We start from the raw sequence: 27,760 nt of genomic DNA on the forward strand, positions 1-27,760 counted from the left end.
TCACGTTCTGTCTCTATTTACCTACCTGCCTGCCTGCCTGCCTGCCTGCCTGCCTGTCTGTCTGTCTGCCTGTCTGTCTGTCTATCATCTATCTATATTATCTATCATCTATCGATCACCTATCCATCCATTTATCATCTATTTATCTATCTATCTTTACCTATTACCTACATATATCTATGTGTGTGTGTGTGTTTGTTTGCTTGTTTGGTATTTTGAGACAGGGTTTCTTTATGTAGCTCTTTAGACCAGGCTGGCATTGAACTCACAGAGCTTCTCCTGCCTCTGCCTCCCGAGAGCTGGGACTAAAGGCGTGTGCCACCACCGCCCGCACATACCTATCTAATACAGGGACAAAGAAACATTTTCCTCCCCTATCACTGGGCTCATGGCTGAAGCTCCAACAACAAATGATAGCATCTGGGCTGGAGAGATGGCTCAAGGCTTAAGAGCACTGACTACTCTTACAGTTCAATTCCCTGTTCCAATGGGTTTAATGCTTCTGACCTATGGCACCAGGTATGCCCGTGATGCCCATGTATGCATGCAGCCAAAACAGTCATACAAATAAAATCTTTTTTTAAATAATGAGGAAAGTATAGAAATTGATGTAAACTTCAATTTTAGAAGATGCTGGAACCTTCAGGAATGAAGACAGACAGAAACAGGTAGCTGCTATATTTGGATGTTTAGGGTTGCAGGGAGGGCAGTGGGCAGAGGAGAGCTGGGAGAGAAGGGGCGTGGCTTAGGAATGATATTTGGGATGGGGTGTCACAAGCTCTGTCTGTCTAGATCCTTCCAGGCATGTCTGTGTCTTTGAGGACCATGGTGCTTCTTTGCTCTCGTTGTGGAGCAGTTCCTTTGGAATGAAGTTTTTTTTTCTGGCTTTTTAAAAAATTACTTTAATTTTAAATAGCTTGCTTCACATTTCAATCCCAGTTCCCACTCCTTCCCCTCCTCCCACGCCCCCCATCCCCCCCCAGCCTCCCACCCTATCCCCACTTCCTTCCACATAGGAGATATCCAGAGTCTGTCATTTCACTCAGGGTAGGGTCCAGGCACTCCCCATAGAGTCCAGGCTGAGAGAGCAACCCTCTTTGTGTGTGGACACACGATGTCTGTTTGTATGCCAGGGATAAACACTGATCCACTGCCCAGGGCCCCATAGGTTGCCCAGGCCTCCTCACTAACTCTCACATTCAGGGGGTCTGGATCGGTCCCATGCTGGCCTCCCAGGTGTCGGTCTGGGGTCCACGAGCTCTCCCTTGTTCAGATCAGCTGTCTCTGCTGGTTTCACCAGCCCATTCTTTGCCCATTTGCTCATCGCTCCTCTCTGTCACTGGGTTCCATGGGTTCAGTTCAGTGTTTAACTGTGGGTGTCTGCCTCTGCTTCCATCAGTCACAGGATGAAGGTTCTAGGATGGCATATAGTGTATACATCAAGTTCATTACCAGGAATGGGCATTTAAGGTGGTCTCTCCACTATTGCTTAGCTTGCCAGCTGGTTGTGGTGGAATGAAGTTTTAAGACCTGCTTCAGGGGAGGACAGAGTTGATGACAGTGACCTTCCTGCTTCATCCATTTGCCTGAGTGCCATCACCCCATGTTACGGGAGGTCTGTGGGGACACTATGGAAAACATGAGACCCTGAACAATAGCAAACCTCACACTACTTCCTTCTTTGACTGACATTGACCACAAACTTATTTCAAAGGCCACCCCCTTTGTTCTGTGTGAGATGTAAGAGTGGTAAGTAGCCAACAGGTAGACAGCAGGAAGAAAGGGGGACAACAAGGACAGGTCATTCTGACACATGTCTTAACATTGCCAAGTTGCATTTGAACTTGTACCCAACAGGCCAGCAGGACCAGTAGGACCCAGACGAACTCACAGATAAAACTTCCCCATTAGTCTTTGAGACAGAAGGTTGAGCATTTAAAGGTGGACTTTGGTGATCCTCATGACTTTACAGCCCATTGGAGCAGGGGTGTTTTGGAGTAGCTCATTGGAAGGTCGATGTGTAGAAGACATTTTTAGCAGTAGAGAATGCACATATCCCTTATAACTCAGCCACTTTATTCTGCTGCCATCTTCTCTAACAATAGCTCCCTGCTGCGTGCTCTTAAGACACAAGTGCTAATATTATGAGGAATGAATTGTATGAGAAACAGTCTAATCTTTTCTAAAAGTGCTAAAAATACCCATCTGCCACCAAGACTGTTTAAGCATACTCTCCCAATTCCAGATGCTTCGGGATGACAGACAAAGCCACATATCAATGGGCACCATGAGGTCTGGGCAGGGCTGGAGGTTTAGCCCCCAGAAAATGAAGAACTGCAGACAAGGATGTTCAGAGTGAGTGTCAGTCATTACAACAAGGCTGAGTCATTTGGGTACACAAATCCTTCTTTTCCACAGCATTCACTGGCGGTGATATGTGGTAAAAGAAAAGTCTCTTTTTTTCTCTCCCCATGGAAACTGAGGCATACGAAATCACATTCCCAGAGTCTAGGGAAATAGCTCAGTCCCTTATGCCTGCATTCGGATCGCCAACACATGCACTGGTGTTGGTACTGGCACGTACCTGGACACGGTGATATGTGCCTGTCATCCCAACACTGAGGAGGTGCAGACAGAAGGATACCAAGAGCTCCCTGGCCAGCTAGCCTTGCCAGATCTATGAACTGCAGGTTCAGTGAGAGACCTTGTCTCAAAAAAATAATGTGGAGAGTGACTGAGGAAAAAACATTTGCACACTCACACATAGAAATGTACACAAACAGGCTTGCATGGCGTGTGTGTGTGTGTGTGTGTGAGAGAGAGAGAGAGAGAGAGAGAGAGAGAGAGAGAGAGAGAGAGAGAGAGAGAGAGAGAGAGAGAGAGAGTTCCAGACCTAGAACCTTGTGTTGTGTCCCTAAGGTCCTGTGTTGAATCAGGAGACAAAGCCTAACCAAACACCTGCTGTCTTGCTGGCTTCTGGGCAATCACCCTTCTATGCCCTGAACCATATCTAGTCAAAGCCTCCACATATTTGAAGGGCAGTATTTCCCTCCACTGAACAGTCTTCTGGATTTGCCAAGAAGGTCTCAGACAAGACCTGGAGTGACCTGGAGAATTTGGAAGTAAAGCAAACAAGAAGGAAAAGAGGTTTACAGTTCCCTAGCGCCACACCCTGCCTCTGCAGTTCATGCATGATGTGTGCTCATCCCCCCTCCCCCATTCCTTCCCACATTGTATGTGCTAGGGAATCTCCCAGGCTTGTTTAACGTCATTTTGTCTTTTCTTGGGCTTTATAAATTGGTAGACAAAGAGCTATACAAGAAAGAAGTGCTGTTGATTTTAATTCACAACAACCAGATTTTCTGTTTGGAGCAAAAGCAACTTCTCAAAAACTAAAAATCAATCGGTTGTGAGTGGATGGTGCGTTGGGCCTTACTAGGAAAAGCTTGCTGTCTAAGTTCCGGCTGCATTGCAGGGCCTCCTGCTGATGCTGTGTGACGCTGAGGTCTGCACTAGGCTTGTGTGTATTTCTGCTGTTTGCTAAGGTAGTGTTTATGCTTGGAATTTGTATTGGGAGCTTTTTTCTTTCCCTTTTCTGTGTGGTTACCCTTTGATATAGTTATTTTAAGGGGGGAAATTAACTTACCTAACTTAAATTTATCCAAATTTGTTAAACACCCTTCTCCGGAAAAGTGAAAAATAACAGTTGAGACAAAACCCTGAAATCTCCCTTTCAGCATTTTCTTTGGCTTCCAGCGTGAAGGTTTTAAGAGAACTTACAGTAACCAGTGTCGCTGATAGATAATGAAGGCATTTATGTTCTAACTTTATTATTTTACCTCAGAAGCTTGCTGAGATGCACAGGAAACCTTATGATTTTAATCTCCTCAAAGGACATCGCCAGAAAGACTGTTATGATTATTAGATAACCATAATGGTATGTTCTAGAGTCCTTCTCATCTGACACACCCAGTTCCCTCGCGGTCCGCCAGCAGAGCCAGGGAGAGGGGAATAAAGCAGCCACTTGTTTCCTTTCAGGGTTTGAGTCCACGCTGCTGTGGAGACATGCTGGGCTGTGCTTTTCACCTGTTATTAAATTTCTAATGTCTGCCAAGGTTTCGATTCCTCAGTTGGAAAAACCAAGAGAGCAGAAAAGCAGCTCCCAGGCCACGCCTTCAGCCAGTGACAACAGTCTCCACAGGGAAAGGCAGTGGGCCCCAGTGCCGCCAAGGAACAAGAGTGAGCCTCAGTTTCCCCACCAGCTACCAGGCACACTCATCTTGAAGATGAGAAGTAATTGTGCTTGGAAAGAGATTTTTCAGCCTCTTTAAAACACTGGTGCACACTTAGGGGATTTTATTAGTCCATCAGACATTAAATCAGGGATTGAGCAGGTCAACAACAGCTGTGTGCACCCATAGTTTAGAAAACTTTGACTTCATGCAGTATGAATGTAGTGCCAAAATAAAAAATACGCAAGAAGCCAGTTTTGGCAGAGCTTCTCTGAGGGGGGGAAGGGAGAGAGGGAGAGAGGGAGGGAGGGAGGGAGAGAGGGAGGGAGAGAGAGAGAGAGGGAGGGAGAGAGAGGGAAGGAGGGAGGGAGAGAGAGGGAAGGAGGGAGGGAAGGAGGGAGGGGGAGGGAGAGAGAGAGGGAGGGAGGGAGGGAGAGAGGGAGGGAGGGAGGGAGAGAGAGAGAGAGGGAGGGAGGGAGGGAGAGAGGGAAGGAGGGAGGGAGAGAGAGAGAGGGAGGGAGGGAGGGAGAGAGGGAGGGAGGGAGGGAGAGAGGGAGGGAGAGAGGGAGGGAGGGAGGGAGGGAGAGAGAGAGCGCTCTTGAAGTCTCCCAGAAGAAAAGCTGCAGGGATGAACTACAACAGAAACGCCGCTCTGGAGGGTGGGAAGATTTATGATGGATGCAATATCCCACTTCAGTAGGAAGTGTATGGCTATTGAACAGAGACCACAAAATAGCTATGCTGTCATAACATGCAATCTATGGTTACAGGGCTGGCCTGGCGGGGACTGTTGGGATGAATGGCTCAAACACACACACAAGACGGAAGGGGTGTGCGGTTTCACAAATCTCTCGTGGAAGCAGGATCCCTATTCCATGCCGCAGTGTCACCTTTACCGCTTAGGGAGGTGGGGGTTCTGCTGTGTGCAGGAAAGAATCTGCTGACAGGGGATGACAGAGGGCAACTCCTACGCCGTGACGATACCCATGGCTGCAGAGGTGACAGGGATGGCCGCACCTTGCTCAGTTCCCCATCAGCTTCTTGCTCGTGTTACTCCCCCACTAGTCCATTCCATTTGTCTCTCCTACATGGCCTTTGTGTCTTCCCATGCCTGCATACAAGACAGTTGCAGAAAAATATAGTCTTCTCTTAGGCCAACAGTAGCCATGTAACAAACACAGACCCTATCTGGGCCTTGAATTCCAAACCTGCCTCAGTTTACACATAGCCACTGAAGGCTCGTTTTGTGAATCTCAGATATGTCACCTTATTGATGGTGCCTGCGGCTCATTGGCTGTATTCGCAGAGCCTGGTTCTTCTACAGGGTTGGGTCTCCACAATGCTCTGCTCTAGATCCATACCCTATGGCTTCATTCTTTAAAACAATAAATTAAAAAAGGATGCTGCAGAGGATAAACATGCACTAAATTAAAGCATCAAAGGACATAAGCTGAGACTAAAGTCCCTCTTTACTACAGCACAGGTCAGCAGGGTTTTCAGGTGCTCTGTGGCTTATGTTTGACCATGTATGCAACAGGCAAGCTGGACATAAAGAAAAATGTCTGATTCCCATAGTTGGCAAGATTGCTGGTAGCTGGGACTGGAGTGATGGCTCAGCCGTTGTGGCAGTTTGAGTGTAACCGGCCTGCTTAAGCTCACAGGGAATGGCGCTGTTGGGAGGTGTGGCCTTGTTGGAGGAAGTGTGTCACCGTGGGGGCGGGCTTTGAGGTCTGCTTTGCTTAAGCGTCTCTCAGTGTCACAGTCCATCCCCTGTTGCCTCCTGCTCACGATGTAGCCAGCACCATGTCTCCCTGCATGGCCTGCACGCCACCATGGTCCCCACCATGACGATAATGGACTGAACCTCCGAACTGTAAGCCACCATCTCACTTAAACGTTTTCCCTTAGGAGAGTTGGCGTGGCCATTCACGGCAGTAGAAACCCTAGTTAAGGCCATAGTTAAGATCGCTGGTTGCTCTTCCAGAGGACCCAGGTTCAATTCTTCGCACCCACATGGTGATTTACGTCAATCTGTAACTTCAGTCACGGGATCTGAGGCCATCTCCTGACCTCTGTGGGCTGTGAACAAACTTGGTGTACAGACATACAAGCAGGAAAAACACCTGTTACACACAAAATAAAAATAAATCTTAAAGCAGATTTCTGGTGCCTGAATAATCAATCAACCAAGCTTCCCCCGCAGCCCGTGGGTTGTTCTCCTCGATGTCAGGTGCACACACCACCACTCAGGTGGACCCTCCCTCCACAGGGAAGCCGCGTTCAGGCTGCTGCGTTCTGGCCCTCTAGAGTATAGGCTCTGTTACTCCAAGTCCATCTGCAGAAGACTGGGAAGGACAACCACCTCATAGAATCACCACTCTACGACATCTCCAGAGGGGTTGGAACGGAAGGCAGATGGAATTTTCCCTAGGGCAATGCTTGTGAGGAAAGCCGAAAACACAGGTGTAAAGTCAGGACCAGGGGGAATCATGCAACCCCGACTTCTGCTTCTGCTTCGGGAGATGCAGGTAGATGAAAGGGAGACCCTAGGGCTGCCACCTGTGACTCCTGTGATCTTTACTGGAAGGTCTACTTCCAACAAAGGTAAAAGGAGGGGCTGCGATCACAAATGGCCTATGGTCAGTCTTCTGTGATTCCTCACCAAGAATACTTCTTGGCTTCCTTTATCCCTACCCAAGAGCCCACAGAACACAAACCTAACTTCTTCACCCACAGAGCTGTCCAAACCTTCATCTGTTTATTTTTCATAAGAAAATGCAGATTCCTGTAGCCCGCCTATTTCGCAGAGGAGGGGAGTACAGCCGTTTCTGGTAAGGGAAGGGTGATCCTTTGGATCACTAGGAAGTCGAGATTTTATTCTTCAGAGAAGAGGGCTCTTTTCCAAGCCAGGAGACTGAGGCCCAGCTCAACTGTCCCCCACAAAAGAGTGAGTCTCCTGCTTGCCTACACGAGCAGCCTCAAGCAGTCAACACAGGAGGAAGGAGGTCCGCCCCTGGCTCGCCTCGTTGGGCACAGACTCCAGGGAATAACAGGTTCTTAGGAACCTCTCTAGCAAACCCAGAACCCAAAATACTCCCAGGAAAAAAGCGGTTTTCAGTCCTGCCTTTTCAAACTCCAAGCAAAATACTGGCATCAGAAAAAAATTTCCAAAGTCTGCCTATTATTTATTGGCTCTGATATTAACAGAAAAATCCAAAGCTAAGAAGATGGAGGTAGAGAAATTAGTAAGCCCTTATTGACATGTGCTTTGTCCAACTAGGAGGTACGTGCTCACACACACACACACACACACACACACACACACACACGCACACGCACACGCACAAGCACGCACGCGCACATGCACAGTGCCCTTTCCCAGGTATCATTCACCTGTCAGAGAGGAATTAACTTTTTAAAGGTTACCACACGAAGTGTCATCCATTTGACAAAGAGTATTCCTAGAAAAGCTGCCCACTGGCCACTCAATATTTACCAGATTAGCAATACTTCAGATGGTACCCCCACATCACTGCTCCACTTACAGAGGGTGAGCGGTGCATTTCAGGAAATGGCTGACTCCAGTGGAATGAGACCAACACCCAGGCTGCTCTTTTCAACAGATTTCAAAGAAGCTTGCCTGCCTCAAATTTTAGAACCTCTTCCAGACGGACCGAGGGGTCCTGAGTCTATCTTTGCATGTAGTGGGATGCACTTTTCTCAGCCCTGGGGGCTACACCCTTTTAGCAGACCTCCCTGAACACCCTGATTAGGTCTCAGACTTGTGGTAAAGTTCCAAGGAACAGCTATGGAGACCCCTGGCCATTTCCAGTTGCCCAACACCAGAAGCTGTAGGAAAATCTCTTGAAAGGCCAGTGTGTGCTGAGCTGACCCCCCCTCTCCTGCTGACTTCCTGAGCTGACCCCCTTCCCCCCTCTCCCGCTGACTTCCCTGGCTTAGCTATTCAGCTGTAACTGCCCACAGCCATCTGGGGAACAGAGCCAGGTCTAGGACAGTGGCCCAGGGTGGTGAGGTTATTTCTTCCTTTAATTTCTAGACCTTTGTTCTAGAAGCCAAAGCAGTGAGTCTGGAGACCCACTCTGCACAGTTCCTGACTCGGGGGCTGAAGGGGTGCCTCAGAACAAGATCCTAGGGGGGAGAGCAGCTGAGCCCAGGGCAGGGCTCAGCTCCAGACTCCTGGTTTTCAGAGACATTAAATGTACTAAGAGGAGAGAGGCCAAGGGGGGGGGTACCTACAAATTCCATCTCCAAAAGTACTGTTTACATGCTGGTGAGTTTAGACTTGTAAGACTGATGGCATGGAATTTTTTTATGAAATTTTTTTATTTTTATGAAAAGGACAGCAGGTTTAGTTTTCTATATTTTTGTTGTCATAAAATGTGTATAACATTTTAAGTACAGTTCGAGTATTAATTACAGTCACAAGGTTGAGGGGCCATCAGTACTGTTCTAGAATTCTTTTGTCATCCTAAACGAGAACTCTGTACCGCATTAGAGTCCCCCTTCTCCTTGCCCAGTGGAACTGTACACTGTTTGCACCTTTTAATCTAGGTTAGTCCACTGGGCATGGTTTATGTCTTGAAGTTCATCCATGCTGTAGCCAGTGTCAGAACTGCCTTCCCTACTAGGGGTAAATGATATTTCATTGTATATTGCACATTTGTTTATCAGCTGATAGACGCTTGAGTCATCCCTTGAATGTTCTGTGACGATTGTGAACACTGGCATGTAAGTGTTACAGATTTGTTCTTTGCAGATTCAGGAAAATGGACCCCAGTTAACTGGACAAATGTTACAGAGGCCAATTATGGCTTTGTAGTCCCAGCTGTCTGACAATGGGAGAAATCCATGGCCGGAGCATCAGGTCCAGATGACTATTAGGCAAGAATCCTTTGGTCGGAGGCCCTTTCCACCTCTGTATTCCTGTGATTCTATGTAAGGACTTTGTAGTCCCCAAAGGCCACATATGCAGGAAAAGATAGCCATGTCAGATGAGCCTTCATCTCCTGAGGCAGGTGGAGACACTCATCTGTCAGTAGGAGTAGCAGAATCTACTACTGTCTCTAGCCTGAGCCTCAACTCAGGAGTTGATAGGCCATGATGCTTGGATGGAGATTCTCCAAGGTTGGGAGCCCTGTTCAGAACACAGCAGACAGTTTCCTTGGGCTGCAGCATTCTGGCCAGGATGATGAGTCCAGCTTTCTTAGTATGGTCCTTCATGTCCCCCTGTCTACTGGGAAGAGAGCACATTTCAGAGAGGCCCCACCCTTGCCCTGTTTCCTCACAGGTTATGGGAGGTCCAGGGATAGTTGGGGACAAGTGAATTCAGGACTCCCCTTGGGGTTTTCAGGGTGGTGTGTCAGCTTAGGTGGGGATGCTCTGGGCTCATACCTAATTAGACTCACTCTGCTACCGTTGGGTGGTTTCTTATCATTAGTTGAGACGGTCCTGCCAGAGAACTCTAGTTTTCCAGAGTAAGTTTAATTGTGGCTGATTTCATGCTGTCCTTTTCATGTTGAATCCAGGGCCTTGCATCAGAGACCAGTGGATTCAGGGAGCTTTTTATTTGCATGTGAATCATAGCTTTTCCAGCTGAATGTCACTTACTTGGAATTTTTGTCTGATTTTGTTTTTGTTTTTGTCTCTTGGTGTTTTTCCATCGGGCTCTTGGCTAACCAGAAGAAGTGGGGGGGCTCAATCTGCCTGTAGCAGGGTTAGAGTTGGCCACTCGGAGGCCGCGTATTATGAATGTGAAAATAAGAAAACGGATGCTTTATTTTTGCTTTGAGGGAGGAACCAAAGCCAAGTCAAATCGAGAACTCTAATTTGGGAATAGTGTTATTACAGGTCATTGGGAGTTGGGTACGCGCTAAATCGGGAGGCCAGTCACATGAGGAGACAGCCAGAGCAGTCACATGGGGGCCAGCCGAGGCTCATTTACAATGAAGCTTTATTTAATTTACTACATGGTTGAGAGGGACGTATGGCAGATCCAGAAACCAAGTCACTGTAGCGGCTGTTGATTACTCCCTTTTACTGTTTTATGCACAAGTTAGAGATTCCAGTGTGTGCTTTGCGGGGCTTTATTTAGGACCTGGAATCTGTTCCTTGAGGAGTGCAGCAGGCCACGTGCTGAAGGTTATAATGTCCGTTCTCCACATTTGGGCCTTATTCCAAGCACCTTGCTTCTTTTTTTCTCTGAAGCCCCTAAGCATTTTATACATCAGGGTCAAGATACCTGGATAATCACACACACGTACACACACACACACACACACACACGACCACACAGAGAGAGGAGAGAGAGAGAGAGAGAGACTGGGGGGGCACACAATCAGTTTCATTTCCACGTCTTCATCACCAATGCTACAATGCCAGCTTGAATTAAATGAAAACATAGCTCCCACCCCCACTGTGGCCAGTTATGAACAGTTCCTCCCTGCTGCTTTAGTCGTGTGAACTGAATTGCTGATTTTTCTTGAATTCCAGTTGCACTTCCAGATGTCTTGGGCGAGGCCTATTTAGCAGAGTTTGAGATAAGATGTTAAAAAGCCCCACTATCTAGAACCAGTGAACTGACGTCCGGGGCAAACAAGTTGTGGTCATGGTCCTAAATGGAGCTCCTTACTAAGTGTGTGACAGTCTGCCGGTGCCACCGCTGCGCGTGGGCCAGCAATGCTTGTGATCGTGTTAGGAATAGAAGGTGTGTGGAAACTTTCTATAATAGCAGCCTGGCCCTCCAGACTGCCAGACAAGGGAGCAGGCACTGCGGCACCATTCCCAGAAGTCCCAGGGTGTGGGTGTGCGACCTCAGGCAACTTGCCGCGTGCCTCAGCTTCCCCCTGTGGATTTGGGATAGGGAGGTTAAGTTGAAGAGATGTTTGAGAAGTAGGGCGTCATGAGGCCCAGCAGAGGGAGCGTAGGAACGCTGTGAGAGTGTCTACAGCGTTTACAGAGCCACACATGCTTGAGCAAGCCTGGACTGCTCAGGCCTTCTCTGCAGGCCTCTGACGTCACAATACCCAGGTGGTCACTCAATAGTGATGAACCATGCCCAGCAGACCCCAGAGGAGGGGAGAAGAGGAGGAGGACGAAGTGGAGAGGGAGGAGATGGAGCAATCCCTTATGTGATCGACCGTTCCATCCACGCACACAGTTTTCACCTAACACCTGGTTCAAGTGTAATGTTTCCAGCTCCATATCACCTGTACAGCGTCTGTGCCCCCCCCTCGCACGCAGCCCAGTATTATGGTCCTCTAATCAAGAGAACTGTGCTCCTCTTGCTGCACGTCTCGTGGTTCATCGGCACACCGGCGAGCTAATACTTCTTCACCAGACAGCTCTCCGGAGCAGCTTTTCAGAGGTAATGTTCTGGCTGCCGTGGCTTCCTACCACTAATCACAAACCCTCCCCCCGGGAGTGGTGTTACTCTGTGGGCTACGTAGGGGCCAGGAGGGCGGGACCCTGGGGTTAGAAAGTACGACGGCACTTTTTGTCTCATGGTGTTTGTGGGCCACCCCAGGCTGGGGCACCCTAATATCCAAGCGGGCGTGGTCCCAGCTTCCTTGTCCATCCTTAGTAGGACTTTGTAACCCTTCTCATTGGGCAGATGATGATGAGTAGAAAAGTGGGGAGAAATTTCTGTCTTAGAAATATTATGACATTTGATGGCTTGTTTATTGTTTTAAACTTCTTTAAAAGAAAAAGTCCATGTCACTCTTGAATCCTTTCTCCGATCCCTTCTCCTGGCCAAAATAAAATATAAAATAAAGTAAAATTCTCCTTTTCTTACCTGGCTTCACATTCGCCGTATTTGGAGACTATAACACTAGAACGCAGAGACTATGATTCCTCCTGCCAGTGGTTCTCAAGCATGAACCGCTGTTTCAGTCACCTGGAAGGCTAATCAAACAGGGTCCCCCTTCAGTAGCTGGGCTGGGATGAGGAGGTGGCTTTCTAACAAGTTTCTGCATTTCCAACAAGTTCCCAGATGTGCAGCCGCCTGCCCTGAAGCAGTTCTTAGAGTTTTTGGACCACTCCGCCTCCTTCCCCAGGGAAGAACCAATAGGAAGGAGGTCAGCCTGATCCTGTGGATGGTATTGACAGTAGCTAGAGGTCACACGGTACTCACTGTGGACCAGGACTAAGTGATAGACTTGTTTTGCAAAAATTAAATAATAACTGGTCCAAATGTAGTGAGTTCTCTCAATTGACCGCTCATAGTCAGTTACAAAAATTAAATAACTCATGCTCAGGCATTAGACCACAGGGAGAGGACTTGCTTAGCATCTGCAAAGCCCTGGAAATTTCTACCTCAACACTGCAAACAGAAGGGGGAAAAGATTTGACATTCAGGCTTCTCATCAGCCAAGAGACTGTATTTTCCAGAGGAGATGACTGAAGTGTACCATGGATAGCTGAACCGACCAAGGTCATACAGCTCAGTGGGAATCCAAGTCCGGACAATGGTATGCTTTGGGGTCCACCTTTTTATGGCCCACCCACCTTCCACCAAGTCACTTAGAATACCCAGTCGTCTTCTATAGTTCTTGGAAATGGCTGCCTCCCAAAGGTGCTGCTAGTGGGTGGCCTGGGTGTGTAAAACTAGGGTCCTGGATGCAGTCCCCAAGTGACTTGCCCACCTCACCTGCCATTCTATGTGACTAGGGGCAGGACCCACCCATGACATGGAGATCTGTTGAGCATATGGCTTAGAGGTGCTTGGTGGGCAACTGTTAGCGGCGTGCTTGTAGGGAGAGGCTACAATTGGCAATTCTGCCCTAGTTTTTGCTTAGCATTGTCCTGGGGGAGTGGTATCTGAGGAAAAGGGACAGATTGTTGTTATCAGCTATCATAGAAGAATTTATGCATCTCTTTCAACACATCCAGTCCAGCATGTCTGTATGGTAGGCCTCAATTTAGGGAAGGGAGTACCAGTTACATTAACAGTAAGTAATGTCCTTACTCTCATGAAATAGGAGTGTGACCAGAGAGGGTCATATGGCCAGGTCAGTCGTAGATGAGATTGGAGATGGGAGGGGCTGATACCATGATGATGGAGGGGCAGAAGGTGGGAGGGAAGAAATTTGGGTGTATACAAGGTACATCTCCAGCAGAGAGTATCCCATGTCAAAAATAGGACTTAGACAACAGAAGGCCGTATCTACCAGGACAGTGACAATAGATCCAGGTTCTGATGGGCTATGCTTCCTGCCAAGGAATGTGTTGGATGCTGGCTGGAGATCTTCTAGAGAGCTAGAGATCTTTCAGCATCAGAAAACAACTGCCTTTTCCAGCGTGCCTCTGGTTTCCAATAAGGAAGCCTTCTCAGAGTAGCTCTCTGCTCCTGTTATCTGATTCTTTCCAAACTGACTGCATCAAGTGTTCCTGGGGTTTAAGCTCATTCTCCCAGGCCTCTGCCAGTCCGACTGAAAGGGCAGGTTCTGGTGGCTGGGACTGGAGATAAGTGCCAGGTTAGTGGCTACACCGATCTCCAAAGGCAGCCGTGTGAAGGACTCATTAGAACAAAGCAGGACACTACTGCTGTCATCCTCGGCTCAGGACCAGGGAGGCTGGAGCTTTGCATTATCTTTCTCTTCACTGAGCCGTGTCCCCAAGACCTGGAGGTAAGGATGAGGGCCGGTAGGTGAGTTTCTGAAACCCCTGGACGTAAAAGTGCACCGTTCTTCCTCCCTTCCACCGTAACATCCGGAAGGTGTATCTCCCAGGAGACGCCCCTCCCATGCAGATCTACCCTCTCATTTCAGCAGTGCGATGGGACAGCTCGTGGCATAGCGTGTGGGTCCTGGGCTGTCGAAAGTGGGTAGACAGAGCTCACTCATGTCTGGACCCTGCTTTTCTCCACACTCTGTTCTTTCTCCTTCCCCATGACTTTCCCTCCGCTGGTTTTGGTGTCTTCCTTTCTGGCAGAATTCTAGACAGCATCCTTGCCTGCAGGAAGCATGAGTCACAGACGTTCTACCTGTGGTCTCAGTTTCGTCTTCTGCGGTTTCTCACCCAGTTAACTAAAGTGAGGGGTCAGTCAACCCCTGGCCAGTCCAGCCAGCTCTGCTCCAGCCTTTGACCTATAACTCTGCGTAGTTTTGTGCCCTAAAGAGGGGAAATAGTCGCGGCCTTTTCACTCTTCACCCTTCTTTCCTAGTGTCTTTGCTGCTCTCTGCCCCCCGAACTTCCATTTTTACAGGTAGTGTCCTTTCTAAAAAAAATTCTGAAACTTGAGTCTGAACGCATCACCAAACCTACTAACCTGAGTGAGTCTGTAGAACAAGCAACAGATGACTATAGTAGGTCCTTTCCTGCTTACCTTTGCATAAATTCCCAGAGTAACGTCTTGGGACTGGACAGGAAGAGAGGTGTGCCTCTCACTCCCTCTACAGGGCTATGTCTGTGAAACACAAATGCCTGTGTTCCAGGATCACCCACTTCTGTTCTTGTGGTTAACCAGGACTTGATAATGCAAAGCATGGTCAATTTATGACAGAGGTTCAAATGTCTTGCCTCAATAAATTGTCCCCTTCTTCTCCATAGAATGATATATATAAAGTCCTTCAGATTTAATGCCTAAATGAATACATAATACATAAACTTCACCATCATCACCTCCAGTATGCATATTGTGGGGATATCAATGTGTTATTGGTAACACATGGTAACAGTATTTTTATAGTTACACGCCGTAGCATAGACTCACACATTCACACTTGCACATTGGATTCCCAACTCTCCAATAGAACGTGTTGGCTATGGGCTTTTGAGCAATTTAATTTAGTTTAGAAAGTGTGGAACCCAGTGATGTGACAGTCTGGATTCATTTTAGAGAACAGGTCCCTAGTGCCAGGGTGAAACATGTTGGCGATAATATTTCCCATACTTCCTAGGGTGAATTAGCCAATGTCCAGGTTGACCCGCGTGATCCAGCATGAAATATCATGTTCTTTGGGAGCTGCTAAGTCCTCCAGGATACTCCTCCAGCTGCTCCTCCCTGGGCCAAGCCCTTAGGTACCAAGCCCTTAGGCCTTAGCGCTCTCTGAGGCCGTCTTCATTGCATTGGTCATTGCAGAGCCTGGATACTATGGGCCTCTGTTGGAGTTCTCATTTCTTGTGGTTCCCATGTGACAATGCCCAACGCTCACACAGTATTACTAAGCATGTCTTTTCTTTTATGAAGTCAGCACAAGGATTCATTATTTTAAAGACTCAGAGCATCACTCTTTGTGGTGTAGGGGATTTGGTCTGGGGTAGGAGTGAAGGTCGGTGAGGGCAGAAACGCAAGCCTTTGCAGAATTGGCAGAGCCTGCCAATGCGCGTAGCTACGTGAACGGTGCTTGCAAAGTTGCACATGTGGTTGTCAAGGGCAAGGGAACGGCTTTTCCATCTCCAGTTCCCATGAGTGTAGGAGACCCATCCCCAGGAAGTTTATTAAAGCTATCGCCATTCGGACGTAACTGACACAGTGCCATTGGAATTGCTTTTCTCTAGTTCTTCAACGGATGTTTGCAAAAGAGCTTTCTTAAGTGAGTTTAATCTTGCTATCTCAGCCTCTCAAATCTTTCTTTGTGAGGATTGTTTTCTTTGGTATTGGTGACAATCAGGGGAAGCACCCAGGATTTCTCTGTTCTGTGACAGAGTTTCCCACCCCAAACAATGTTAAGGAGGTGCAAAAGGATCTGGAAATTGAACTGTTTTGTCAATTATTTGTCTTTTATATGCTATTCTTATTTGACTTGAAAGCTAAAACCAATCAGAATGCCACAGTATAACGGTGTCTACTATTTGAAAGAAATTTCTAGAAAATAACATTTTTTTTTTACGAGACAGGGTTTCTCTGTATTGTTTTGGAGGCTGTCGGTCCAGCCCAGCCTCGAACTCACAGAGATCCACCTGCCTCTGCCTCCCGAGTGCTGGGATTAAAGGCGTGCACCACTACCGCCTGGCTAGAAAATAACATTTTAAGAAAAAAAACCCTCAAAGTTAGGTTTGAAAGATGGCTTGGCACTTGTTGCTCTTGCAGAGGACTTGGGTTCAGGTTCCTACACCCACTGCTCACTAACTCCAGTTCCAAGGGATCTGATACCCTCTTCTGACCTCTGTGGGCACCAGGCACATACATTGTACATGTGCATATGAGCAAAACACTTAGACATATGAAAAAAAACCTCACAGTCTAAAACATCATCAGACAAAATGCCAGAAATAATATGTAGCCATTAAAATGTGGTGAGGAAGGAAACATAAAGATGTGGGGAGATGTGGAGCCCATGACAGCCAGGGGAGAGGGGCGGGAGCCAGACAAAACGGCCAGCAGGCAGCACGGTGCCCAGCACTGGGAGAGGTAAAACAGAGGCAGGGATGGGGGGGGGGGGGGGAGGCAAAGCTACTGTCAACGAGATTTCATTAGAGACGTGGCATTGGCCTAGAAGTGAGCTGATGGGTGCTGCATGTGGGTCAGGGTGAAAGTGTTCAAGGAAGAGAAGACACCCACGTTGGAGGGAGGTGTGTGTCTGATGGGATAAGGGCGCCGGGATGGGCCAAAAGCAAGAGGGGCAGGAGGGAGGGTAGGCGGACAGACGGACAACTCCGGTTTTTACTCATGATGAGATTGTGTGTTGGTCCATTTTCTACTGCCCTAGCAAATGACCAGAGACTTGGTACCTTACAAGGACGGGAGGCTTACTTAGCTCACAGATTTGGAGGCTAGAAGTCTAGGACCAGAGCAAGTGCAGTCCAGGACTGAGCCTCTGGTGAGAATTTGCAGTGAACAGCATCACAGTGGAGAGAGTCTGTGCGGAAGAGAACGCTTGGTGAGACAAAAAGCCAGGAAGTCAGGGGACGAGGAAGGCTCTTTTTTACATTACACTGTTGTGGGGCCTAACACGGTCCCCACGAGAACGATACCAGCTCCTTCTGGGGACAGTCACCTGTCACCTAATCTACTTCTGACGCGGCCCTACCTTTTAGAAGTGACACCGCTTCTGGGCTGCTGCATCGGACCCAGTCTTCCAGCACGTGAACCCCTGGGCTGTCCTCAAACCACACCCAAAGCATCTCAGATGTGTGTCACTGGACTCTTTAGTCCCGACAGTGGCCTATCAACCAGGCTTAAAAGATCACTCTTGCAAAGTGATGATTATGAGTCATAATAGACTTTGCTGATGATGGAGTGGGATGCCAAAGTTTGTCCAGATTCTGCATATGTTGTGACTATGCTGACAGGTTAGACCAGTTATAACAGGTCTGGAGAAAGAGAGGGACACATTACCACTGAGCGCATAACTTTGAGACCCGGTGAATAGGAGCCGTGGAGGGTGAAGTTGAAGCCATCTGTCTAGAGATCAAGGGAGACATCTTGACTACAAACACAAATATGGGAGTCTCCCACATATTCTAGGCCAGAGGTCAGAACCCAGGCAGGGTGCTGAGGTGGTTGGCTTGCTGTATACCTCTTTGGAAATGGGCACCTCACCTACAAATGCCAAAAATAGCCAGCAGGGGTCAGAAACAGAAAGAGTCACAACTCTGAGTTGATCCTTGACTGAGAGACCTCAGGATGAGTTCCCAGCTGGCCTGGGTCCTTTGGGAGCAAAGGAACCTTCCAGGAGCATCCAGCTATGTCTGGTGGGGTCTTGCAGGTGGAAGGTCCTTGTTGAAGAGACACCAGACCCCACTTCAAAAGCGACTGAGCCATTGCAGGTCTTCACTGAGGTCAGAGATTCCTGGCTGCTGCTCTTTGAACATGACCAGATGCCCATGAATGACCAGCATCTGGTGGCCTCCTGCTCACAGAGAAGGCTGCCATGCATCGTGGCTCTATGATATAGATCCCTGCGTTTGCTGTTGAGTTCAAGGAGCAGGAGGATTTTTAAGTGAGATTGAGACTTTGCTGTGTGTAGACAAGGAAATATGGCCACATCCACCTGCCGTTTCCCCACTTCAACTCACTTCAGGCTCCCACTACCCTTCTTCTTGTCTTATTAAAAAAATCCACCAAATCCAGTTGGTGCTGCTCATCTGCCCATCTGTGCATATGTGTGGGATCATCTACTAGAGCTACATACAGCATTGGCAGCCTACTGGTAACGACACCTCCAAAGATGAGTTGATTCTCCCTTTCCCAGCAAGTATTAACCGCTGATAATTCCTCATTTAGGGGTGGAGTCTCGCGATCTCCTCCCCCGTCTCTGCTGGAATTTTGGCTGTCTTGATCTTGCTCTCTTCCCCATCTCTCAGCTCTTAATTCTTTCCACCTTCTCTTCCAAGATGTCCCCTGAGCCTTGGCAGGCATTGTTTGTTTGTTTTTTATGAACTATCACGAAGCCCTTTGTATTAGTTAACCATTTCTGTATGATAAGTTACTCCTGGGGGCTGGGGAGATGCTTCAGCAGACAAGAGCATTTGTTGATTTTCCAAGGGACCAGGGTTCAATTCCCAGTGCCCACATGGTGTCTCACAACCCTTTATCAGTCCAGTTCTAAGGACTCAGACACCCTCTTCTGACCTCTGAGGGCACCAAACACAGGTGCTGCACAGACACACCTGTGAGTGAAACACTCATATATATAAAATAATCTTTTTAAAAAAATTACCCCCCCAACAGAATGGCTTAACATAATAATAGCCTAGTTGGATAGTTCTGGCCCGAAGTCTGACCACATCACTGTCATGACATTTACTGAAGCTGTGAAAGTCCTTTCAAGGTGGCTCATTGATATGACTGCCTGGCCTGTTCTGACTCTTAGCAGAAGGCTTGAGTTCTCCCTTCCTGGAGATGCCTAAGCCTCTTCATAATGGGTATCAGTGGCTTCCCGCACGGCAAGGGGACAAAAGAATGCAAGGTAGAAACTGCAAAACTTCCATCAAGACGCCTCTGGCACATTCTGTTTGTCACACAGGTGTGTGCCAGTGCAGGGAGTGCCCAGGGCATGAATGACAGCAGTAGGGGACCAGTGGGCACCATCTGACAAGTGAGAGAGACGCTTCATGTCACCTGACTTCTTTATGCAAGGCACCACTTGTTATAACAGGGCCCTGGTAACTCCAGACATTTAGAGTCCCTGTGATAAGTGGTGTCAGTACAGTTTGAAGACCCCACCACCCAATTACCTAGATGATTCTCCCAGCTCAAGAGGAAACCTTGGGAGACAAGAGGCAATAGTCTGCGCTGTCATGGGAGTCTCATCACTGGCATGCTGTAGTTTACATTTTTATCTTGATTTTTGGGGTGCCCTGTGTCAGCTTCTATCCCCATCGAATGCTTGCTATGTGATGCTATCATTTGTCTTTTGAGTCATTCGGAGTTGTACTAAAAAGCCTCTTGCTCCAGTGTGCCCAGGATCAAGTTTGTAATGTAAATTCCAACCAGGAGTATTTACCGTAAAAACCCGCTAGCATCGTGGCTTCACAGCACATTTTTTAGCCGGTTCTTCATGTGAGTGTGCACTTAGTTCCCAGCCGTTTCTCACATGAACAAATTGTCTAAATGCACTTGTGAGAAAGCCTTTTTATGGTGAATGTTATTAAACTGAAAACAAGGGTATAATAAAATAGCAATTTAAGGGTAATTTACTAACAACTGCAGCCTTTTAAACACTGACATACAATTGTGTGGCGATAATATCGAACTTGTCACTCCAAGAATTATGGGGCAGCTTCCTAATCCTCACGGTCTTTAACTATAACTCTTTAAATTTTTCTTTTACTCTCATATATGTCATTGGATTAAAAGTTATAAACCATTAACTTTTTCCGCACATCAAATTCCCGTCACATCTGGGCTCCCTACTCAAAGAAAGTACTCAAAGGGTAGAAAGATGAGTTGGCATCATCAAAACTCATGGATTTTGGACTTTAATTTCCATGTTATTGCCTGCCCATGCTGATGTTGGGGTGAGTCAGGGAGAGACTGAGTCTCAGAGGTGATCAACCATTAGTGGTGAGGGTTCCTGGGTCTTGCCCCGAGAAGGGAGGGTCAGTCTAATACAAACATCAGCAAAGATTTCCTGCTCTCTGGGTGGGACATGGACACAGCAAAGAAGGCTCATGGACATCTGGTGGGGTTTAACCAGCGTGTCTCAGGTCTCCTCTTGTAGAACCTGGCTTCTGTTTCGTGGAAGAGATGTTTGTTCTTGTGTCCTCATAGATGTTCATGCTGCAAGGTCTACTTGTGCTGTCTAGAAAGCAGGGAGGTAGACCCTGGATGCTGGCTTGGTAATTTGACTTGGGTAACCATAGTTGACAAGATGTACTGAAAATCCAGATAATCAGCACACATTCTCCTGTAGGCAGACCACTGCAAGAAGCCAAATTACAATCAGAAACCATTTTCTAAGTTGCCCTGAAAAATCTCTACCCCCTAACGTGGACATAGCTCAAGTTCCCATGATCAGTTCATTCTTTCCCTGAAGGCACCCTTGGAGCTAACGTACATTCTGCCATTGCTGGTGATCAGACAACGAGGCGAGGGAGGTGAGGAAGGTGTTTAGTGGCAGCAAGTTAGTGTCCTGGCTCCGTCTCAGAGTAGGGAACAAGAATGTCAGAGGGACCTAACACTCAAAGCCATGCACAGGGCTGAAGCGTCCCTTTTCCTTGGAGACATTTGGATACACATTGGCCATCTTTGGCCATGAAAAAAAATTACTCAAAGTTTGGTTGCTTAGAACAATGCATATGTAATCACACACTGCTTCCGTGGCTCTGTCTCAGGGTCCCACAGACCACCGCCTGTAACTCTGTTCATGTGAAGACTGATGGGTCTGAGATCTCCTTTGCAAGGGGGCACCCTTAAAAGGCTAGGGCCTTGGTAGTGGAGATTGCCAGAGGGCTTCTGTGCTGGCTAATCTGTCAACCTGGCATAAGCTAGCATCATTAGAGGAAGGACCATGACTGAGGGAAATGCCTCCACAGAGTGGTGGTGGCACACGCCTTTAATCCCAGCACTCAGGAGGCAAATTACTGAGTTTGAGCCCAGCCTGTTCTACAGGGCAAGTTCCAGGATGGCCAGGACTACACAGAGAAACCGTGTATCAAACAGAAAAGAACAAACGAAACAAAAACGCCATGAGAAAATTCTTCATATGATCCAATTATGGTCAAGTCTGTAGGGCATTTTCTTAATTTGTTATTGATGGAGGAGGAGGGCCCACTTTTTAATCCCAGCATTTGGGAGGCATAGACCAGCAGATCTCTGAGTTCAAGGCCATCCTAGTCTGCAGAGTGAGTTTCAGGGACTGCCAGGCTACACAGAGAAACCCTGTGTCAAACAAACAAAAAGCAGGCCAGTAAGCAGTGTCCTGCCTCCAGGCTCCTGCCTTAGGGAAGTTCCTGTCCTGACATCCTTAAATGATGAGCAATGATTGGTAGTATAAGCCAAATAAGCCCTTTCCTCCTCAAGTTGCTTCTGGTCCTGGATTTCATCACAATAGTGACCTTAAGACATCCTTGGGGAAAACTCTGAAGTCACACATTGTCCTCCCCAACCACACTCCATCAGCTGCAGGTAACTGACTAACCCGCACCCCCACCTCAAAAAAGAGGATGAAGGTCCCTTCCAAAGACAAGTGCCAGAAACTGGGAGCATCCTAACCCCCCCAAGTATCCTCTTCATTGTCTCTAGAGCTCCTTTTCCTACGTTTGCACAGCTCCGTTACTATAGCTACGCATTTATACGCAGTCGGTATAAAGACTATAGCACAAATGGCTTATGGCCGTTCTAGTGTGATGACCACCTGTATTTATACGCAGTCGGTATAAAGACTACAGCACAAATGGCCGTTCTAGTGTGATGACCACCTGTATTTATACGCAGTCGGTATAAAGACTATAGCACAAATGGCTGTTCTAGTGTGATGACCACCTGTATTTATACGCAGTCGGTATAAAGACTATAGCACAAATGGCTTATGGCCGTTCTAGTGTGATGACCATCTGTATTTATACGCAGTCGGTATAAAGACTATAGCACAAATGGCTTATGGCCGTTCTAGTGTGATAACCACCTGTATTTATACGCAGTCGGTATAAAGACTATAGCACAAATGGCTTATGGCCGTTCTAGTGTGATAACCACCTGTATTTATACGCAGTCGGTATAAAGACTATAGCACAAATGGCTTATGGCCGTTCTAGTGTGATAACCACCTGTATTTATACGCAGTCGGTATAAAGACTATAGCACAAATGGCTTATGGCCGTTCTAGTGTGATAACCATCTGTATTTTAAGCTAATTTGTCTACCTCCCTTCTGCCTTTTCACTAGTCAGGGCAACGATGACAACTCTGCCTACGTCTCTGACTTCATCAGGAAAATAAGGCTAGTTTAAGATCTGCCGCCCCGCCCCCTCTGGCTAAGCTCCTTGAGAGGATTCAATGAGTAATTAAATGCACAGGGTTTACAAGAGTGCCTGGCCCACAGAAACCACTCAATACTGTTAGCTGTCAGCCTGACAGCTGTAGCAATAGAAGTTTGAGCCAATAGGTGTGGTTAGCCCCAGAAAGCTGCCCTATAGCCAAGTTCCCGGTGGGAGAAGGGGGAGGGGGGATATGCAAGACCCATGATTGTCTTCCTGGCCACACAGAAACCTCAAACCATCGGAGGGCTGGTTCGGCCCTGGAGAGGACCACGGATGGAGACCTCATTTCCCTCCTCCCCGTGCCTCCTCCCTCTGAGTCCCAGGTCAGTCCTTGGCAGAAAGTGGTTGCTGGAGATAGATAACACGTTTCACCTGCGCTCTGAGTCCTACTTACGTTTTATTTTTGTTCATGACTTTTTTTTTTTAAAGAGCCACCTTTAGTGGGAGAGCTGGGAAGCGGCCTAGGAGGAAGCCAGGAAGCTCTTCAGCCTCACTCATTTTCGTTAAAAGTTGTTCCCAAATTTTGAGTGTACGTGTGCACCCTGCGTGCCCCTGCTCACTGTTGGCTTGTAACCCTTCTGTTCTTACTCTGGGGATTTTAGCTTCCTTCCTATGACTCTTGAGACCCTTGTAGAGACCGACTAGATTTCTTTTTCTCCTAAATGAGCCACCACGTAAAGCATGCCAGCCGATGGCTCACGCCTGCCATCCCAGCACTCGAGAAGCCATGACAGAAGGGTTTCTGTGAGTTGGAGGCCGGAATGAGCCGAATAATGAGACTCGGTCTCAAAACAAACAAACAAAAAATACCGCAAACTTCAACAAAAACCAGAAATGGTGACTGGCCTTTGCTGACGAAGCATGGGTAGGTGGAGGTGCTAAGACAGGCTCCACCTAGGGGGGCATGTGAAGTTCTGGTGACAATTAACTAAATAGAGAGCTAGCAAGGACCTCCCGAGGTCATCAACGCCAGCCTTTCTCCCCCTGACTGTCTCTGGCCTGCGCTGGCCTCCTTTCTATCTCCCAGTTCCTAAGCATGGAATCGCCCAAATGGGGACGTCGTCCATGATAACACACATCCTGGATTTCACGGTTTATCTCAACTCCAAAGAGGGCCAATGTCTCCCAATGATCTGCATTGATTACATGCTGAAATGATATTTCTGTGTTTGGTTAAATCAAATAGCTATTGCTCATCTGTAATTTGACTACCGCAGTTTCAGGCTCTACATGTGGCTGTTATCTTACTGTGAAATTGTGGGGCAGGCTCACCCAGGCCTGAGAGGATTCAGATGTGCCTTCCCCCAGCAGGGGTTCTAGAACCTTCCACCAGAACTCCTCTGGCTACCCATTTCTTCTCTGTAGTCTCCCTTCAGGCTGGTGGCTTCTGTTTCACACGGTGACTCTTCCGCATCACAGGAAGGCCCATGTGAAGAGTCCAATAATCACTTATCACTGTTAGAAGGGCAGTGACTCTATTTTCTTACCCCTTCCACTCTCTTTTTTCCAACTTGGTGATATTCTTAACGGGTTCCCTTGTGTCCTCCCTGGTTTCTCTATTTGTTTAAAACACTGTGTGTCTCAAGCCACTTACCTCGCCACTCTGACTGATGGGTCCGACGGATACAGAGACAGGGGAAGGGGTTGTTTCGTCCATTACGTACCCAGCCCATCCTTTGGATACTTCATTCCATTCAATCCAAGGAAGACAGACGCCGCTGAAACCACCCGTGACTGCAATAGAGGCTCAGAAAGGTTAAGCAGTGTAACAAAGACCCCACTACAAATTAAGTGGCAGATCTGGGATTAACTCCCATGCCTGACTCCCAGGACCATGTTTTTTCATTAGGCACCGTGCCTGCCGTGCTGATTGGCTGGTTAGCTTTCTGTTACTGTAAAGCAATATCCCAGAGCAAATCCTCTTAAAAAGAGGAAAGGGCACTTCTGACGCTCTGTTTGGAAGGCTCCAGTCCATAATGGCTGGTGAAGGAAACTACCTCAGGGCAGCTGAGAAGCAAAATGAGAGCGAGGTGAGGTAGGTTCTACCATCCACTTCAGTGGCGTACCCTGAAGTGACCGGAAAACCTCCCGGTAGACTCCATTTTGAGCATCTCCAAACTGGGGACCAAGTCCTTACCATAGGATCCTTGGAGAACTCTAGATAAAGCCACAACATCGTCTTTGAGAGTCTTGTGAAGTGGCCTTAGTGCATGCCAATGAGTCTGTAGCTTATAATCGGCTCCTTCTGACCTGTGGACTCGGTGTGAAAGCCAGTGGGGATGCCCAGCTCTGTGGATCATTGCTTCCAGAACGAGCAGGCGACATGCATCGCTTGCCATTTGAGTGAGATGGGGAAGGAAGTGATAAAGATTAGCTCTTCACGTGCATGAACCTTGAGGAAACCGTTGCGTGAAGTGAGGCATTCAATGGGATAACTGGGCAGGGCTGGTTCATGTCTGCTGTCCCGGCACTGAGAAGCTGAGACTTGAGAGTCACCCTTGAGTTCAAGGCAAGCCTGGGTTTCAGAGAGAGAGACCCGATCTCAAAAATCAACAAGACAAACTGAGGTCCCACTTGTCTGAAGTACCTAGAATGACCGGGTTCCTGGGGACGTAAAACGGAATGGCGGCGCGCCAAAGGCTAGGAAGCGGGGTGGGGGAGGTGTTTTGGTGACGCAACAAAGGACTGCAGGTAGATTGCATGTCACCGTGTCTTTAGCAGCACTGAGTTTGTTAAAAATGCTTACTATGATTCATATTTTATCATAATAAGAACAAAGAGATCTTGGGTCTGGCAGATAGGCCAGTTGGTAAAGTGCTTGCTTAAGTATGAGGGCCTGAGTTCAATCCCTGGAACCCAGGTAAAAATGCCAGACATTGTGGTGCAGGCTTATAATTCTGGCCCTGGTGAGGCAGAGATAGGAGGATCCCTGGGGCTCACTGGCCAACCAGCCTAGCCTAGTTGTCAAGTTCTGGGGGAACCTTGTCTCAAAGGATATAGATGGTGTTCCTTAGGATAGCACCCAATGTCGTCTGCTGTCCTTCACATTCACAAGCACACGCATGAATACATGTGCTACACTCATACCTCTGTCTCCGTGCCAATGCAAATTTTAAATTACGAAGAAAGCGTTTAAAAAAACCCACAAGCATCTTCATATAAAGATAGATAACCTACTAGCGTGATCCAAGGTGTCCCTGGAGCTGACCTGTGGCTCCTTTTCTCTGAGTTATTTTCTTATGAGAAAGCTACAGCTGGGTCCTTTTCTCCTGATGAGGTTTTCAGTGTAGGCAATTGAACCAGCTTCACACACATGCCTTCTCCAGCACTTAAGAGACTTTCAACAGATGTCTGGAGTGGGGAAACAGCTTCATTCCACGAGTTCCTCCATGTGGGCCTCAGTTGATGGAAATTTGCTTAGCCTTGGCCCTTGTCCATCTAGAGTTGTGCCTAGTCTTATCTAAGAAGGAAGACATGGCTGCCAATTCTCCATGGTTGGACCAAAGTAGCTGTCATCTTTTTGGAGACATAAATTAGAATTGGAGACCCCAAACATCTAAGCATTTGTTTGTTGAGTTCTTAACCCTTTTTTTAAAATGGAAATTGTATTGATTTCTATTTTACATATATGTGTTTCCTTCACGTATGTCTGTGCACCACGTGTGTGTAAAGTGCCTGAAGGAGCCAGAAGAGGGCATCAGATGCCCTGGAACTGGACTTACTGGCAGTTGTGAGCCACCTTGTGGGTGCTGGGAATTAAATCTAGGTCCCCTTGAAACGAAGCCCCAAGAATTTAGTGTTTTGAGACAAGGTCTCATGTGGTTGATGCTGCCTCTAACTTCCTAGGCAGCAGTAGATGGCCTTGAGATTATGATCCTCCTGTCTCCACCGTATGAGAACCGAGGTACAGGTGTTCACCACGATACCCAGTGCAAAGGATCAAGTCTAGGGCTCATGAGTGCTAGGCATATCTCTCCTTTCTGCACACTCTAAAATTTTTTAGCTTTATCTCATTGAAGTCCCTGGCCCCTGAAAACCTTAAGCCAGTTAACCAATCTCATACACAGGTAGTCTTGAGAAAGTTTAGGCAGGGTGCCTAAATTAGGACTCTAAGCCACAGAAATTTAGAGTGTGGTGTTAGGTGTGATTGTGGGTGTATTTGCTCATGTGTCCTGTGTACTTTCCCTTTCAGGAATCATTAACCAATGGCAACAGGAATCCAAGGATAAAGTGATTTCCCTTCTGTTAACTCACCTGCCTTTGCTGAAGCCAGGAAACCTCGACGCGAAAGTAGAGTATATGAAACTGCTGCCCAAGATCCTGGCACACTCTATAGAACACAACCAGCACATCGAGGAGAGCAGACAGCTGCTGTCCTATGCTTTGATCCACCCGGCCACTTCCTTAGAAGACCGAAGTGCTCTAGCCATGTGGCTCAACCATTTGGAGGACCGCACATCGACTAGCTTTGGCAGCCAGAACCGAGGCCGCTCGGACTCTGTGGATTACGGACAGACGCACTACTATCACCAAAGACAGAACTCTGACGACAAGCTCAATGGGTGGCAGAACTCTCGGGACTCTGGGATTTGCATCAGCGCCTCCAACTGGCAGGACAAAAGCCTGGGGTGTGAGAATGGCCATGTGCCCCTCTACTCTTCTTCTTCTGTCCCCACCACAATCAACACAATTGGAACCAGCACAAGTACGAGTAAGTCCCCCCACCCCCGCCCCTTTAATGCATTCTGGTTTGGTGACTTGCTGTGTGTGGCACGTCCTGCTGGCATCATCTGCTCTGAGCACCCCGTAACCCTGGGAGAAGAGGGCTGGTGGCAGTTGGCTGGGGGAGAGGGCCCTTTGGACCCGGTGTTTGCTGCTCTTTGGCTCTGGAAAGATGAAAATTCTGGGCAGGTTAAAATGATGGATGGTCCAAATTTGGGGGTTAGACAGACCAAAAATAAAGAAATGAGAGAAGAGAGAGTGGATGGTGGAAGAAGGAACTGTTCTGTTTCCACAAGTAAAAACACCTTTCACCCTGGGGCTCAGGGAATTGCAGACACATTGAGTTACTGCGAGCTTCTCTGAAACTGATGTTAACCCATGGTTAACCAGTCAGCCACATGGCACTGTGCATTGTCTCCT

The 27,760-nt window shown here is 47.8% G+C and overlaps 1 protein-coding gene across 5 annotated transcripts in view; it reads left to right on the forward strand.

Annotated features, from left to right (window-relative positions):
- Samd4a (sterile alpha motif domain containing 4A) overlaps positions 1–27,760 on the forward strand; it is a 215,120-nt gene that overhangs the window by 106,573 nt on the left and 80,787 nt on the right. For 4 of the 5 annotated variants that reach the window (XM_040735733.1, XM_040735732.1, XM_005085801.4 and 1 more), the window contains exon 3: positions 26,811–27,329. In XM_040735733.1, coding sequence (XP_040591667.1) covers positions 26,811–27,329 — 519 coding nt within the window. Of the gene's footprint in view, positions 1–11,327; positions 11,617–26,810; positions 27,330–27,760 lie in introns of those variants that run through there. The other variant, XM_040735735.1, reaches the window with a different exon arrangement.

The sequence above is a fragment of the Mesocricetus auratus genome, unplaced genomic scaffold (genome assembly GCF_017639785.1).
Source record: "Mesocricetus auratus isolate SY011 unplaced genomic scaffold, BCM_Maur_2.0 Super-Scaffold_100048, whole genome shotgun sequence".
NCBI classification, from domain to species: domain Eukaryota; kingdom Metazoa; phylum Chordata; class Mammalia; order Rodentia; family Cricetidae; genus Mesocricetus; species Mesocricetus auratus.